The sequence below is a fragment of the Loxodonta africana genome, chromosome 11 (assembly GCF_030014295.1).
Source record: "Loxodonta africana isolate mLoxAfr1 chromosome 11, mLoxAfr1.hap2, whole genome shotgun sequence".
Classification (NCBI taxonomy): domain Eukaryota; kingdom Metazoa; phylum Chordata; class Mammalia; order Proboscidea; family Elephantidae; genus Loxodonta; species Loxodonta africana.
In genome coordinates, this window is record NC_087352.1 from 102179595 (window position 1) to 102197965 (window position 18371).

Genomic DNA, 18371 nt, shown 5'->3' on the forward strand with positions numbered 1-18371 from the left:
TCCAGGGTTTTAACCACTGCTCTACCAGCGTTCCTCTTCCTGAAGCCGCAGGAACTCAAATAAAATTTGGATTCCCCTTCTTTGTTTCCTTAATTACAAAATAAGAGTAAGAGCCGTGGTCATTTTCTCTAATCTTTGTCTCATCTGCAGTGCACAGTGTGCTTGTTGAAAACATGAAAACCCAGTTACCATCCAGTGGATTCTGACTCCTGGCCATCAGAGATGTGTCAGAGTAGAACTGTTCCATAGGGTTTTCAGTGGCAGATTTTTCAGAAGTAGATTGCCAGGCCTTTCTTTCCTCTGAGGTTCCTCTGGGCAGACTTGAACATCCAACGTTTCAGTTAGTAGGTGAGTGTGTTGACCATTTGCATCACCCAGGGGCTCCTGTTGAGAACAAAAAAAAGATGATGATTAATGTATTAAAACATTTGACCACTTACTATGTGCCATGTTAAATGCTGGAGCCACACTTTATCGGGCCAGGCATACATGCACATGGATAATTAAAATACAGTTTCACAAGTGCAGGGTCTGGGAACACAAAAGGCCTATCTGTGACTTAAACTGGATGGGATGCGTCATGAGAGAGGATCCTTGGAAAAAGCGTTGCTGGTGCTTGATCTTGTTTTTTTTTTTTTTAATGGCTTTATTGAGGTATAATTTACATACCATAAAACTCACCCATTTTAAGTGTATAATTAAATGATTTGAATGATTTAGAGAGTTATGCAGCCATCACCACAATCTAAATCTAGAACATTTCCGTCACCCCAGAAAGATTCCTTGCAGGTTCAGTGCTGAACTATGAGTGTGAATGAGCTAGTGGAGGTGGGCTGGGCTGGGCTGGGCTCCAGGGAGTGAGGACGGTCTGGCAGGGGCATGGAAGCAGAGAACGCAGGGGTGTCAAACTGGATAATATGTCTGTAAGTAGCTTTATTTCCAGAGTGTAGAGTATGTTCCTTCCCCACAAACTGCACTTTGACTTCCTTGGTTTTTGGAGCTGTTTCCTCCTGTAATTTGTAAATGTTAATACTAGTTGAACTCCCATTCCCTTTGAGCTCTGGAACCCTGTGATTGTCAAAGCTTAGGATAGCTTCAATTAATGGAAAAATAGAATTCATTTTTCTTGTGGTAGCCAACAGTCAAGGCCCTTCAAGAAAAACAGAAGAGTTTTAATGCTGCTTATGAACCCTTTAATGGAAACTTTTCCCTATTTTTAATGTTTTTCCTGGTTATATAAGCAGTCATACATATTAGGTAGAAATGCATATTTATAAAATACAGAAAAATTAAAAGATGACTTAGAACACTTATCTTTCAACTCAGTGATAATCATTAATATTCTCTAGTTCTTAGTTTTATGCATATATATTTAAAAATTGATACTGTGCTATGAATAAAATTGCCTCTCCTACCTTGTTCAATATTTGTCAAAAACATAATTTTTAGTGCTGCATAATATTTATGAAACAAAAAAGTACCTTTTTTTTTTTTAATGATGAAAGTAACATAAGTGATACACAGACATGGCAAAGTTCAAACCATATAGAAGGGATTAAAAGGAAAATAAAATAATCTTTCCCTCTCCCTTTACCAGTTCCAAGAGTTAACAGTGGTTTCTGATATGCTTTCAGAAAATGTGTGTGTGTGTGTGTGTGTGTGTGTGGCCTTCAAATAATTGCATGAACCACAACTTAACTGATCTTCTTTTGGTAGCCATTTGGATTAAAATGCTGCAATGAATATTTTCATGCATACATCTTTGAATTCTTATAAAAGTACATTATACATTCCTAGAAGAAGAATTTCTGGGAGAAGAGAATACATTTAAACATTTGATAAATATTATCAAATTGCTTTTCAGTACCATTAGTAAATACTCACATGGGTCACTGTTTCCTCACATCTTTACCAACCCTGGGTATCCTATGCCTTTTTGTTCTTTACCAGTCTGATATTGGAACAATAGAATTTATTGTTTGAATTTGCATTTAAAAATTATGATTAAAGTTGAACATTTTTATGTGTGTATTATTTTTCTCTGAATTACTTGTTCTCATGCTTTGTGCAGTCCTCTTTTGGGTTGTTTATATTTTCATTGATTTGTAAGAACTCTGCTTTTTAAAGAAATTGGCCCTTTATCATATTTTGCAAATATTTTTTTCATTTGCTTACTTGTTGACTTTGTTTATGGTCACACTTATCAGTCTTGTCATTTATGGCTTATAAACTTAAAAAGCTGCAAAATAATCTTAAAATTTAGTACAAAAATCCCACTTTGGTAAGTGGTGTCTGAGGTCTTAAACACCAGCAAGCAGCCATCTAAGTTGCATCAATTGGTCTCAACTCACCTGTAGCAAAGGAGAATGAAGAACACTAAAGACACAAGGTAAATATGAGCCAAAGAGACAGAAAGGGCCACATAAATCAGAGACTACATCAGCCTGAGACCAGAAGAACTAGATGATGCCTGGCTACAACCAATGACTGCCCTGACAGGGAACACAACAGAGAATCCCTGATGGAACAGGAGAACAGTGGGATGCAAACCTCAAATTCTCGTAAAAACACCAGACTTAATGGTCTGACCAAGACTAGAGGGACCCCAGAGGTCAGGTCATGGTCCCCGGACCTTCTGTTAACCCAAGACTGGAACCATTTCTGAAGCCAATTCTTTAAATAGGGATTAGACTAGACTATAAGACAGAAAATGATACTGGTGAGGAGTGAGCTTCTTGGATCAAGTAGACACATGAGATTATTTGGGCAACTCCTGTCTGGAGGGGAGATGAGAAGGCAGAGGGGGACAGAAGCTAGCTAAATGGACCCGGGGAATACAGGTTGGAGAGGAGGAGTGTGCTATCTCTTTAGGGGGAGAGCAGCTAGGAGTACATAGCAAGGTGTATGTAAGCTTTTGTATGAGAGACTGACTTGATTTGTAAACTTTCACTTAAAGTACAAAAAAAAAAAATTAGTGTAAAAAGAAACAAATGGATCCAATAGTATTTTTAAGTGAATATCATAGTGACATTGAAGGGGAATAAGGACTAATTCATGTAACTTTTGAACATAGTACTTTGTGTACCCTTAGTCAAAAGAAGAAAAAAAATGCAAACAAATCTTGAATTTGCTTATGTTTGTCCTTTGTACTGTCCATTGTAGTGAAACTACATTGCGTATATTGTAGGATTAAGCAAGTTGAGGGTTCCTTTGTTTCTTCCAACATAGCTGCAGTACAAAATATAACACATGAAGTTATAACTGATTTCATATAACATAATTAGTTGTGTGAATCATTAAATATATTGTTTTAACTGTAGTATAAATTTTTACTAAGATACCAAATTCTTTGTATCTAGTTATATGTGTAGTCTTTGCAATTTATTATTCACATACCATAGTTATTGATCACAACCTAAAGAAAAATAGTAAAAATTTGTTGGCCACAGCCTCCACCAGACTGAGTCCAGTACAACTAGATAGTGCCCGGCTACCACCACTTACTGCTCTGGCAGGGATCACAATAGAGGGCCCCAGACAGAGCTGGAGAAGAATGTAGAACAAAATTCCAACTGAAAAAGAAAGACTAGAGTGGTGGAGCCAAGATGGCAGAAAAGACGCTTCCGTTGAGCCCTCTTTACAACAGAGACCCGAAAAAACAAGTGAAACGAGTATATTTGTGACAAGCTGGGAGCCCTGAGCATCAAAGGCAAGCTTAGACAACGAACTGAGGGGCAGGGGGAGGAAGAGGCTGTTAAGAAGTGGAGAGAAGTTACCAGCCCTGAATCGCGGGGAGCCCTCAGGCACCATTCCTGGAGCGGCAGCGGCGGCGGGCTGATACTAGCGTTGGGCCGCAGTTCTTTAGGGAGAAGCAGCCAGCCACACAGCCCACTCACACCTCCGGAACCTGAGGAGGAGGGCACTCTCGGCAAAAGTTAAGTACTTGTGTATATTTTACTGCACCCTCCACCCCGAAGCTGGCTTCAGCAGCTGAATCCCTGTGCCTGAGATAGACCCTGGTGAGCACCAAGAGCCATCCTCCCAGCCTTTGGCAAGGAAAAAAATTGCAACTGGGGGGAAAAGATAATTTGCTAGCTCCATTAACTGGGGAGCTCAGGACAGAAGTGGCTGCTGCCCAAGCATAAACTGTCCATGGACCTCGAGCACCTTTCCCTTCTGCATGGACCTGTGTGGGCCTATTTCGGGAGAGTAGGCCCTTGTTGGCAAACTCTAACCATTTCAGCTGTGTGGTGGAGAGGTGGGTGTTTGACATTTGACATTGCCTATTAAACAAGGCCCTCACCTACCCACAACAGGGACATAAGGACTGGTAGCTCCACTCAGGTCACCGAGCCACCCGTGACAGGGGTCCAAAGATAACTGGTACCTCCCAGTCCTTCCAACCAAAAACTTTGAGTGCCCATGGTCCCTCTGCAGAACCCACCCACCAGCATGCTCTAGGCAACAGAGACGCGTTTTCCTCAGAGACACCTGGGGGTCGGTTCTCAGCCCCCTACCTTGTTCAGAGCATGACCCCCTGCAGCCATCAGATACGGGTATGTACGCCAATCACCCCTGCCCCTCTAAGACTGTAGGACAGAGCCTGTACCACATACTACATATCAGCTACCTGGAAACCTGAGCTGAATTCATACAAGAAAACTGAATGGACTCCTAGACTCATATATCTGATAACAGCTCTAGCCAGCTGGGGACAGGACACCAGAACTCCAAAGGCGAAAATAAGCTAGCTCACTCAAGCAACCCATAGGGATATACCAAAACAAAAGAAAGCAAGTATCTACAACACAGTAAGCAAATATAAAGTGATACAATAACTTACAGATGGCTCGGAGACAACAGTCAGTATCAAGTCACGCAAAGAAACAGACCATGATCACCTCAACAGGCTCTCAAAACGAAGAATGCAGGGATCTTCTAGATGAAAGTGCATTCCTGGAATTACCAGAGTCAGAATACAAAAGTTTAATACACAGAACCCTTCAAGACATCAGGAAGAAAATGAGGCAATATGCAGAACAAGCCAGGGAACACACAGATAAAGCAACTGAAGAAATCAGAAAGATTATTCAGGAACATAATGAAAAGTTTAATAAGCTGGAAAAATCCATAGACAGCAATCAGAAATTCAGAAGATTAACAATAAAATTACAGAATTAGACAAGTGAATAGAAAGTCAGAGGAGCAGAATTGAGCAAGTAGAAGCTAGAATTTCTGAACTCAAAGATAAATCACTTGGCACTAATATATTTGAAGAAAAATCAGATAAAAAGATTTTTCAAAATGAAAAAACCTTAAGAATCATGTGGGACTCTAACAAGAGAAATAAACTACAAGCAATTGCAGTACCAGAACAGGGAGGGATAACAGAAAATACAGAGAAAATTGTTGAAGATTTGTTGGCAGAAAACTGTCCTGATATTGTAAAAGGTGAGAAGATATCTATCAAAGATGCTCATCAAACTCCACATAAGGTAGATCTTAAAAGAAAGTCACCAAGACATATTATACTCCAGCTTGCCAAAACCAAAGATAAAGAGAGAATTATAAGAGCAGGAAAGGATAAAAGAAAAGTCACCTACACCGGAGAGCCAATAAGAATAAGCTCGGATTACTCGGCAGAAACCACGCAGGCAAGAAAGGAATGGGGTGACATATTTGAAAAATTGAAGGAAAAAAATTGCCTGCCAAGAATCACATATCCATCAAAACTGTCTCTTAAGTATGAAGGTGAAATTAAGACATTTCCAGATAAACACAAGTTGAGGGAATTTGTGAAAACCAAACCGAAACTACAAGAAATACTAAAGGGAGTTCTTTGGTTAGAAAATCAATAATATCAGGTATAAACCCAAGACTAGAACACTGGGCAGAGCAACCAGAAGTCAACCGAGACACGGAAATCCAAAGAAACAAAGCAAGATTAAAAAAAAAAAAAAGCCCAACATGGGGTAACGGCGATGTTATTATATAAAAGAATATAACATTAAAATAATAAAGAGGGACTAAAAAATGTAATCCTACACTTTCCATATGGAGAGGAAGATACAGCAATACAAAGAAATAAAAGTTTTAAATTTAGAGAAATAGGGGTAAATAATAAGGTAACCGCAAAGGAGACAAACAATTCTACTCATAAAAATAAAATACAAGGGAAATATACAGACTCAGCAGAAACAAAATCAACAACAACAAATACGAGGAAAGGACAATATATAAAGAAAATCTACTCAGCACATAAAATCAAGCGGGAAAAACAAAGAACACACAAAAAAAAGACATCAAAATGATAGCACTAAATTCATACCTATTCATAATTAACCCTGAATATAAATGGACTAAATGCACCAATAAAGAGACAGAGAGTGGCAGAATGGATTAAAAAACAAGATCTGTCTATATGCTGCCTACAAGAGACACACCTTGGACTTAGAGACACAAACAAACTAAAACTCAAAGGATGGAAAAAAATAAGCAAACAACAATCAGAACAGAGCAAGAGTGGCAATATTGATTTCTGACAAAATAGACTTTAAAGTGAGATCCATCAGAAAGGATAAGGAAGGACACTATATAATGATTAAAGGGACAATACACCAAGAAGATATAACCACATTAAATATTTATGCACCCAATGACAGGGCTGCAAGATACATAAAACAAACTCTGTCAGCATTGAAAAATGAGATAGACAGCTCCACAATAATAGTAGGAGACTTCAACACACCACTTTCGGTGAAGGACAGGACATCCAGAAAGAAGCTCAATAAAGACATGGAAGATCTAAATGCCACAGTCAACCAACTTGACCTCGTAGACATATACAGAACACTCCACCCAACAGCAACCAAGTATACTTTCTTTTCCAGTGCACATGGAACATTCTCTAGAATACACCACATACTAGGTCCTATCCAAAAACATTGAAATATTACAGAGCATCTTCTCTGACCATAAGGCCATAAAAGTGGAAATCAGTAACAGGAAAAGCAGGGAAAAGAAATCAAACACTTGGAAACTGAACAATACCCTGCTCAAAAAAGACTGGATTACAGAAGACATTGAGGATGGAATAAAGAGATCATAAGATCCATTGAAAATGAAAACACTTCCTATCAGAGCCTTTGGGACACAGCAAAAGTGGTGCTCAGAGGCCAATTTATATCAATAAATGCACATATCCAAAAAGAAGAAAGGGCCAAAATCAAAGAACTATCCCTACAACTCGAAAGAGAGCAACAAAAGAAACCCAAAGGCACCAGAAGAAAACAAATAATAAAAATTAGAGCTGAACTAAATGAAATAGAAAACAGAAAAACAGTTCAAAGAATTAACAAGACCAAAAGCTGGTTTTTTGAAAACATCAACAAAATTGATAAACCGCTGGTCAAACTGACAAAAGAAAAAGAGGAGAGGAAGCAAATAACCCAAATAAGAAATGAGATGGGCGATAGTACAACATACCCAACTGAAATTAAAAGAATCATATCAGATTACTATGAAAAACTATACTGAAACAAATTTGGAAACCTAGAAGAAATGGGTGAATTCTTAGAAACACACTACCTTCCTAAACTAACACAAACAGAGGTAGAACAACTAAATAGATCCATAACAAAAAAAGAGATTGAAAAGGTAATCAGAAAACTCCCAACAAAAAAAAAAGCCCTGGTCCGGATGGCTTCACTGCAGACTTCTACCAAACGTTCAGAGAAGAGTTAACACCACTACTACTAAAGGTATTTCAGAGCATAGAAAAGGACAGAGTACTACCAAAGTTGTTCTTTGAAGCCACCATATCCCTGATACCAAAACCAGGTAAAGACACCACAAGAAAAGAAAATTATAAAACCTATATCCCTCATGAATGTAGATGCAAAAATCCTCAGCAGAATTCTTGCCCATAGAATTCAACAACATATCAAAAATATAATTCACCATGACCAAGTGGGATTCATACCAGGTATACAGGGATGGTTCAACATTAGAAAAACAATTAATGTAATCCAGCACGTAAATAAAACAAAAGATAGGAATCACATGATTTTTTCAATTGATGCAGAAAAGGCGTTTGACAAAGTTCAGGACTCATTCGTGATAAAAACTCTCAGCAAAGTAGGAATAGAAGGAAAGTTTCTCAATATAAAAAACCCAGTGCCGTCAAGTCGATTCCGACTCATAGCAACCCTATAGGACAGAGTAGAACTGCCCCATAGAGTTTGCAAGGAGCGCCTGGCAGATTCGAAATGCCGACCCTTTGGTTGGCAGTCGTAGCACTTAACGACTTCGCTACCATGGTTTCCAACATAATAAAGGGCATTTATACAAAGCCAACAGCCAACATCACCCTAAATGGAGAGAGCCTGAAAACATTCCCATTGAGATCGGGAACCAGACAAGGATGTCCTTTTTTTGTGCCGGAAGTCCTAGCCAGAGCAATTAGGCTAGATAAAGAAATAAAGGACATCCAGATTGGCAAAGAAGAAGTAAAAGTATCTCTATTTGCAGATGACATGATCTTACACACAGAAAACCCTAAGGAATCCTCCAGGAAACTATTGAAACTAATAGAAGAGTTCAGCAGAGTATCAGGATACAAGATAAACATACAAAAATCAGTTGGATTCCTCTACACCAACAAAAAGAGCATCAAAGAGGAAATCACCAAATCAATGCCATTTACAGTAGCCCCCAAGAAGATAAAATAGTTAGGAATAAATCTTACCAGAGAGGTAAGACTTATACAAAGAAAACTACAGTACACTTCTGCAAGAAACCAAAAGAGACTTACATAAAAGGAAGAACATACCTTGCTCATGGATAGGAAGACTTAACATTATAAAAATGTCTATTCTACCAAAAGCGATCTGTACATTTAATGCAATTTCGATTCAAATCCCAAGGACATTCTTTATGAGATGCAGAAACAAATCGGCAACTTCATATGGAAGGGAAAGAGGCTCTGGATAAATAAGGCATTGCTGAAAAAGAAGAACAAAGTAAGAAGCCTTACTTTACCTGATTTTAGAACCTGTTATACCGCCAAAGTAGTACAACAACAGATACATAGACCAGTGGAACAGAATTGAGAATCCAGACATAAATCCATCCACATATGAGCAGTTGATTACTTGAGAAAAGCCCCAAAACAGTTAAATGGGGAAAAGACAGTCTTTTTAACAAATGGTGCTGGCATAACTGTATATCCATCTGCAAAAAAAATGAAACAAGACCCATACCTGACTCCACGCACAAAAACTAACTCATAATGGATATATATAAAATCTAAATAATAAAATATATAAAATAAATAAATAATAACATAAAATCTAAAATGATAAAGATTATGGAAGAAGAAATAGGGACATTAGGAGCCCTAATACCTGGCATAAACAGTATACAAAACATTATAAAGAATGTAGAAGAAAAACTAGATAACTGGGAGCTCCTAAAAATCAAACACTTATCCTCATCCAAAGAGTTCACCAAAAGAGTAAAAAGACTGCCTACAGACTGGGGAAAAGTTTTTAACTATGACATTACTGATCAGCGCCTGATCTCTAAAATCTACATGATACTGCAAAAAGACAAATAACCCAATTAAAAAATGGGCAAAAGATATGAATAGACACCTCACTGAAGAAGACATTCAGGTGGCTAACAGATATATGAGGAAATGTTCACGATCATTAGCCGTTAGAGAAATGCAGATCAAAACTACAATGAGATTTCATCTCACTCCAACAAGGCTGGCATTAATCCAAAACACACAAAATAATAAATGTTGGAGAGGCTGTGGAGAGATTGGAACACTTTTACACTGCTGGTAGGAATGTCAAATGGTACAACCACTTTGGAAATCGATTTGGCACTTCCTTAAAAAGCTGGAAATAGAACTGCCATTCCATCCAGCAATCCCACTCCTTAGAATATATCTTAGAGAAATAAGAGACTTTACACGAACAGATTATGCCCACCCATGTTTATTGCAGCACTGTTTACAATAGCAAAAACACGGAAGCAACCAAGGTACCCATCAATGGATGAATGGATAAATAAATTATGGTATATTCACACAATGGAATACTACACATCGATAAAGAACAGTGAGGAATCTGTGAAACATTTCATAACATGGAGAAACCTGGAAGGCATTATGCTGAGTGAAATTAGTCGGTTTCAAAAGGACAAATATTGCATAAGATCACTATTATAAGAACTTGAGAAATAGTTTAAACTGAGGAGAAAACATTCTTTTGTGGTTACGAGAAGGGGGAGGGAGGGTGGGAGAGGGGCACCCACTAATTAGATAGTAGATAAAAACTAGGTGAAGGGAAAGACAGGACACAATACAGGGGAGGTCAGCACAATTGGACTAAACCAAAAGCAAAGAAGTTTCCTGGATAAACTGAATGCTTCGAAGGCCAGCATAGCAGGGGCAGGGGTCTGGGGACCATGGTTTCAGGGGACATCTAAGTCAATTGGCATAATAAAATCTATTAAGAAAACATTCTGTATCCCACTTTGAAGAGTGGCGTCTGGGGTCTTAAACACTAGCAAGCAGCCATCTAAGATGCATCAATTGGTCTCAACCCACCTGGATCAAAGGAGAATGAAGAACACCAAGGACACAAGGTGATTACGAGCCCAAGAGACAGAAAGGGCCACATGGACCAGCGACTACATCATCCTGAGACCAGAAGAACTAGATGGTGCCCGGCTACAACCAATGACTGCCCTGATAGGGAAGCCAACAGAGAACCGCTGAGGGAGCAGGAGAGCAGTGGGATGTAGACCCCAAATTCTCATAAGACCGGACTTAATGGTGTGACTGAGACTAGAGGGACCCCGGTGGTCATGGCCACCCAGACCTTCTGTTGGCCCAGGACAGGAACCATTCCCGAAGCCAGCTCTTCAGACATGGATTGGACTGGACAATGGGTTGGAGAGGGATGCTGGTGAGGAGTGAGCTTCTTGGATCAGGTGGACACTTGAGGCTATGTTGGCATCTCCTGCCTGGAGGGGAGATGACAGGGTGGAGGGGGTTAAAAGCTGACGAAATGGGCACGAAAAGAGAGTGGAGGGAGAGAACTGGCTGTCTCATTAGGGGAAGAGTAATTGGGAGTGTGTAGCTTGGTGTATATGGGTTTTTGTGTGAGAGACTGACTTGATTCATAAACTTTCACTTTAAAATAAAAATTATTAAAAAAAAAAAAGAGACTAGACTTGCTGACCTGACAGAGACTGGATAAACCCTTAGAGTATGGCCCCCAGACACGCTTTCAGCTCAGTAATGAGGTCACTTTTGAGGTTCACTGTTCAGTGAAAGGTGGAACAGGCGCATGGAAGAAAACAAGACTAAAAGGGGTCCACCAGCCGTGGGGCAGGGACTGGAAAGGAGGAGGGAACAGGAAAGCTGGTAATAGGGAACCCAGAGTTGAGAAGGGAGAGTGTTGACATGTCGTGGGGTTGTTAACCAATGTCATACAACAATGTACTAATTGTTTGATGAGAAGCTAGTTTTTTCTGTAAACCTTCACCTAAAGTATGATTTAAAAAAGATACAAATAAAGAATTTATGTTGGTAGCAGTCAAAATGAAGCCCTCTACAATGGTGAGTTCTTTGTACAAGGATCTTTGTATTCTACTTTGAGAACTCTAACTCTGATTTTCATTTGGGTTACTTTTTGTAATAGTCGAAGATCTCTGTCGGTGCTTTCAACTTTTCGAGAACTGAAATGTGTGATGCATGGAATATAACTTGTGAGAATAGAATGAAAAAGTATTTTGAGGCGGGAAGGGAAGCAAAAGATTTTTTGTTTGTAAATTCAAGGTTAATTGCTGTACTGTGTGTTTGTGGTGTTTTGGTTGTTGGTTGGTTTTTGATGGTTTTGATGACGTTCTTCTCTCAGTGCAGATGTAATGGATAGGTGACAGAGAGGACAGCTTCACCTCTTGTCAGGGAGCCAGAATGACTGAGTGCTTCCTGCCGCCCACCAGCAGCCCCAGTGAACACCGCAGAGGGGAACACGGCAGTGGTCTTACTCGAACCCCCAGCTCTGAAGAGATCAGCCCCACTAAGTTTCCGGGATTGTACCGGACGGGTGAGCCCTCGCCTCCCCACGACAGCCTCCATGAACCTGCTGATGTTGTGTCTGATGATGAGAAAGACCATGGGAAGAAAAAAGGAAAATTTAAGAAAAAGGAAAAAAGGAGTAAGTACAGTTTTTAATCTACACTTCAGATATATTTTAGATAATGTTCCATTCTAATCACACATACCCACTAATCTTCTCAAAATATGCCCAAAGAGTCTTCTTCATTCTTGAGGGTCTCAGTTCTTGTATATTAGAGCTGTATTTTATGGTCTTAGTCTCACAAATAAAAATACTGAATTTGCAGAAATGTGACACTTTTTCAGTGGAAATTTCTTGAACTGGTCATTTAAATAATGTATAAAAAGTAGATGTTGGAATTTTGCCTTATAAAATCTACTTTCTTGAGTGGACTGTATAGGCCATTTGAGGGACACTTCATTGGAGCTGTGAAAATAGTAGTTATTCACTTAAGCAAATACCATGATTGTTCCATTCATACTTCCTAAACAGTATGGAGGATGGGTATATTTAAAGCTAATAAGGCAAGTTATTGTAAGTTACGTTGAGTATTCCTTTCTTTTTTTTTTTTGGTTTCATGGTATTTTGAAGTTAGTTTTTGGAGCATAACCTACAGAGTGCACAAAATCTCGTGTTTAACTTGATGAGTCATCACAAAATGAACACACCTGTCTTTGTTACCTTTGTTGTTGTTGTTGTTAGGTGCCATTGAGTTGGTTCCGACTCATAGCGACCCTATAGGACACAGTAGAACTACCCCTTAGGGTTTCCAAGGAGCAGCTGGTAGATTTAAACTGCCAACCCTTTGTTTAGCAGCGGAGCTCTTAACCACTACCTTAGTTATCTAGTGCTGCTATAACAGAAATACCACAAGTGGATGGCTTTAACAAATAGAGATTTATTTTCTCATAGTTAGGAGGCTAGAAGTCTGAATTCAGGGTGCGAGCTCTAGGAAAACGCTTCCTTTGTTAGTACTAGAGGAAGTCCTTGTCTCTTTGGCTAGTTTCCTGGTTCCTTGGAGATCTCTGTGTGGCTTGGCATCAGTCTTCCCCCACCTCTGCTTGCTTGATTTCATGTTTCATTTCTTTTATATCTCGAAAGAGATTGACTCAAGACACACCCTACAGTAATCCTGCCTCATTCACATAATAAAGACAACCCATTCCCAAGTGGGATCATTACCGCAGGTATAGAGGTTAGGATTTACAACACATATTTTGGGGGGATACACTGAATCCATAGCAACACCTGTGAAACCACTGTGAGGATCGGGAAACAATGCTATCAGCACCTCCTGCCCTGCAAAGGCAATCTCTCCACCAATCCCAAAGGGAAACTTCTTTTGCGTAGTCTGGTACTGCCTGATTTTAAACTTGATGTAAAGGGAAACACACTTCCTTTGTGTTTGGTTTCTTTTGCCCAGTATTATGTTTGTTAGAGTCATCCATGTTATTTCAAGTGGTAGTAATATGTCCATTTTTATTACTAGGTATTATTTCATTGCATTAATATGTTAGAAATATTTATCCATTCTGCTGTTGTTGGCCATTTGGGTTGTTTTCAGGTTTTTTTTTTTTTTTGGACTGTTACGAATAGTGCTCCTGTGAGCATTCTTGTGTGTGTCTTTTTGGCACGTGTTTACACATTCCTGGTGCGTATATGCCTAGGAGTGGACTTGCTTACCTACAGGCCGTGCGTATTTTAGCTTTAGTAGATCCCGAGAAACGATTTTCCAGAGTGGTTGAACCAGTTCACTTCCACCAGCAATGTATGAAAGTTCCAGTTACTTTACATTTGAAATTATGCATAACTTACACACATAAATTATGCCCTGAAAATTTTTTTTGCCATCTTGGTTGGTATAGGTTTTAAGGTATTTTAGTTAGAGGGTAACTTACGAAATATCTTTACCAAACCTATTGCCGTTGAGTTGATTCCGACTCATAGCTACCCTACGGGACAGAGTAGAACTGCCACCATAGGGTTTCTAATGCTGTAATCTTTATGGCAGCAGACTGCCATATCTTTCTCCCATGGAGCAGCTGGTGGCTTTGAACCACTGACCTTTCAATTAGCACCTGAGCACTTCAACTGTGCCACCAGGGCTCCTAGGAGAATGATAAAACAAACCGGTTGCCATCGAGTTTATTACACTTCTTAGCGACCCTGTAAGACAGAGTAGAACTGCCCCATAGGGTTTCCAAGGAGTGGTTGGTGGATACAAACTGCCACCCTTTTGGTTAGCAGCCATACGCTTAACCACTGTGCCACCAGGCTCCACAGGAGAGTGATATTTAAAAATAAAACTAAACTGTGATGACTCTGAAGTGATGTAAAGTAGCTGGGCTTCTGGTGCAGGGAAGTGGCTGATGGCTTTGACCACCATTTTAAAAGATGGGGGATTCCCATTGTGTCCTCCACCCACCTGAGGCTTCTGTCTCTGCTACAGTCTCAGTTAACAGCTAGTGACAGGAGTGCAGAGTGTCATCTAGACGGTGCAGTTTGTGGTGTTGTGGCAGGAGAGTTCCTCAAGTTATAGACCTCAACTACGAAGAAGCCTAAGCTAATTAAAACTAGTATATCAGAGGACAGTCTATGGTAATTAAGTCAGTGTGTCAGAGGACAGTGTTTGCCAGATGAGGGGATGCTGTTTGGTAGAAGGACTCATTCCACTAGCCCTCTGTAGAGCCCTTCCTATGTATTTCTAATTCTTGTTTTGCCGCACTTCTTCTTACACACATATGTAAAACAAAACCAGTTTTCACTACCTACTACTGCAAGGATGATAACTGGCTGTCTGCATGTCGCCCTCCTGTGATCCGGAGCTGTCACTGCAGCATCTCCTTATAGCTGTGAAGAAAACCATGTCATCACCAGGAGCACCCAGGAGGGATTGGACATGCAGTGAAAAGCTAGGTGGTAATCCCAGGTGACACTTTTGCTTAGTTCTGTTTTTAGAAAGCATAATGTATATGGATAGTTTGACACTAGGCAAACATATAACTGACACTCCCTACATTTCTTTGGCAGCTGAAGGCTATGCTGCCTTTCAGGAAGATAGCTCTGGAGATGAAGCTGAAAGTCCTTCCAAAATGAAGAGGTCCAAGGGAATCCATGTTTTTAAGAAGCCCAGCTTTTCTAAAAAGAAGGAGAAGGATTTTAAAATAAAAGAGAAACCCAAAGAAGAAAAACATAAAGAAGAAAAACACAAAGAAGAAAAACATAAAGAGAAGAAGTCAAAAGACTTGACAGCAGCCGATGTTGTTAAACAGTGGAAGGAAAAGAAGAAGAAGAAGAAACCAGTGCCGGAGCCAGAGGTGCCTCAAGTTGACGTTCCAAGTCTCAGGCCCGTCTTTGGGATTCCTTTGGCTGACGCGGCGGAGCGGACCATGGTGTGTGATGGCATCCGCCTGCCGGCCGTGTTCCGGGAGTGTTTGGATTACGTGGAAAAGCACGGCATGAAGAGTGAAGGAATCTACAGAGTTTCAGGTATTGGGTGCACGCAGCTAGCTTGGTGGCTCTTAATAAAAAGTGACTTTAAGTTTTCCAAGGAAAGAAAAATAGTAAGTTGTGAGGAAAATTGTGGCTCTGGTCCTAGTAAACTTATTTTTCTTCATCTTTCAAATTGAAGAAAATGCCTCCTCCCCTTTTTGTGTGTTTTGTCAGTTTGCTTTTTTTAAATGCAATTTCCGTCCATTAGCAGGATTTCTCTGTGAGTCGTTCATAGCTTGCAGCATCCTGGAGTGAGACAAAATGAAGTGCATGGGTAGTGTCACTTACCATGGTCCACTCCCACCCTTCTTCCTGACTAAGCGGAGGTTTGTGTCGTGAGGGACATCCGAGAGCAACAAGAGAAGGAAGGGCATCCATGTTCTTCAGAAGCTTCTTGGCCAAGAGCCACACTTACTAACACAGTCACATAATGTGTTTCCTGAGCTCAGCTAAGTGTTTAGGCCCAAAATGTGCGTGCGTCTGTCAGTCCTGTGCAGCTCTTGTGTACGCTAATGCGATTAATTTTCCATTTATCTACATCCCACATGAACAAAGATTTGAATTTCATACCTGGCAAGAATGTGTTTCATGCTGGGTATCTAAAATCAAGCAAAGTGTATAATATTTAAAGTAAAAGACTTATTTCTTATAAAGCAGTAGAACTTTTGTACTGGCATAGGATGAAAGTCCTGACCCATGGCAACATCTGTATTCCAAATCATTAAATTCCCGTTATTCCATTTCTTGGTAGATCATCAACTTCTCTTTAGAGATTTATTTTATAAAATTAATTGTTGGTTACAAACATCTTTATGATGAGTTGTTAAGATATGCACATTTAGAATATATAAAGAGATTAGGATTTGTTCTTTCAGAATTAGTTTTTCCATTTAACTGGTTCATACACATTTCTAGGAGGTAGATTTGATAGTTAAATTTTGTTGAGAAAGGGCAGGTGTGTTTGGTAACTAGAGAGCCTTTTTATGTAATCCCATACCTAACATACTTCTGCTACAAGGCTTTACTGCTGCCGTTGTATAGAAAACAGTTAATCAGGCATCAAATATGAATTTATAACTCCTTAGTGGTACATAAAATTTAACACAGTAAATGAATTTGAAAAATTGACTTTTAAGAATAATTTGTAATGAACTGACCTTTTAAAATTTAAATAATAAAGTAAGCTGCTTGTCTTATATGACCTTGATAAAGAGAAAAAAAAAAAAAAAAGACCTTGATAGGTATGAAGAAATTTTGTTTTAGGTGAAAGTGCCTGAAAAGTTTCTGCAGCTTTGCTTAAAGGGTTCTTTTGTCTTTGACTATTTTTGATGTTTACATTCTTTTGGAGATTGGAAGTTGCAACACTTGTCTTCTTCACTGGTGTATAAAAGCATTCAAGCTGAGCTGCTTGCCTGAGGATTGACTCCTAGGAGCCAGGCTCCTGCCTTTTCCCCTTTTCTCCTGGCCGTGTGCTGCATTCAGCACGCTGTGGACCCTGCAGGTTGAGGCTCTGACTTTTCTTCCTGAATGCTAATGATAATGCTGGTTTCTCATGGAGATTTTTACTTCTCCTTTATTCATGTATAAGTTGCAACTGATGCGAAGGATAATTTAAAAGATTTTATACGTTTGTTAAATGACAGATTCTGGGGTAAAGTTATAAAAATTGTAACAAAGATTTTATTTGGGAATAAACCAAATTGCTGCAGCCAGGGAGCCTGACATTCAAGAGGAGAAACCAAGGACTTCAGTTTAAGACAGACAGCAATCTCTTTTTATAAGGTCCTTTGAGAAAGTTAGTTGGGGAAAAAAGGGGGTTCTGGGAAGTTGTCACTTAAGCAAAGCCTAGTCCTTTGGAAGCGGGGCGGGAGAGTAAATTTGTGATTGGGATACATGTTCTTTTCTCTCCGTTCGTAAGAGGCGCAAAGGTTCTTGGCTTTACTGTGAGGAAGTTTCAAGAGAATGTGGGTTTGGAAAGTCTCAGTTAAGTAAGGCTTATAATATTATGATTATATAACTTTATAATTATAATTTTAGGTGGAAGCACCTGGGGCTGGTCTAAACTGGCTATAGTTGTTTCTGGTTGACACATTTTATTTTATTTACACTTTATTGTATTTTTTTTTTTGCATTAAAGTGTAACATGCTTTTCTCTCTCACTCCAGTACTTTATTTGGAGTGTCCAGGTTTTAAAAAGCAAACATTTTTATAACCATTTCAGAGTGACAACAAGCCAAGCACATGTTCTAATTACCCACTTGTACAGTTTCCTGGGTAGGTACTGCTGCAGGGAAAAGAAGTATATATATATGAGAATGAGAGAAGGTCTTTAAGTTATTGCTCACTGCTTTACTCATATTGTCATAGAAGCAAGAAAATTGAAGCAGAAAGACTTCAAAACAAAGATCATGCAAAAAATAAGGTTTATTCTATTCTGTTCATAATTGGCACTATTGATTTTATTTTGTCACTGCTGGATAAGTTACAAATTTGTTGTGATGCCATTAACAGGTTTTCAGATAAGATAAGGAGTGCCACAACTAGCTTTGAGCACTGTATTGGTTGTAAAATGCTATTCAGATTAGAGGACACTTCAGTATGTTCGTGTTTACCATTAAGAAACTGTGAGGCGTCATTTAGGGTTGTTTCACATAATTGGTCTAAAGTTTTAAATGTTAAAATTAAAAACAACAAAAAGCTACTTTGTACTCTTTGAGTGACTTTTGTCACTGAATTATGTCA

General features: G+C 39.3%; 1 protein-coding gene across 5 annotated transcripts in view; it reads left to right on the forward strand.

Moving 5' to 3' along the window:
* The window catches only part of RALBP1 (ralA binding protein 1), a 95843-nt gene that overhangs the window by 57446 nt on the left and 20026 nt on the right, over positions 1-18371 (forward strand). For 3 of the 5 annotated variants that reach the window (XM_010586847.3, XM_003406790.4, XM_064294726.1), the window contains exons 2-3: positions 11934-12236; positions 15168-15626. In XM_010586847.3, the coding sequence (XP_010585149.1) occupies positions 11993-12236; positions 15168-15626 (703 nt within the window). In that variant the 5' untranslated portion in view covers positions 11934-11992. The remainder of the gene's footprint in view (positions 1-11933; positions 12237-15167; positions 15627-18371) is intronic. The other 2 variants (XM_023543980.2, XM_023543979.2) reach the window with 1 other exon arrangement.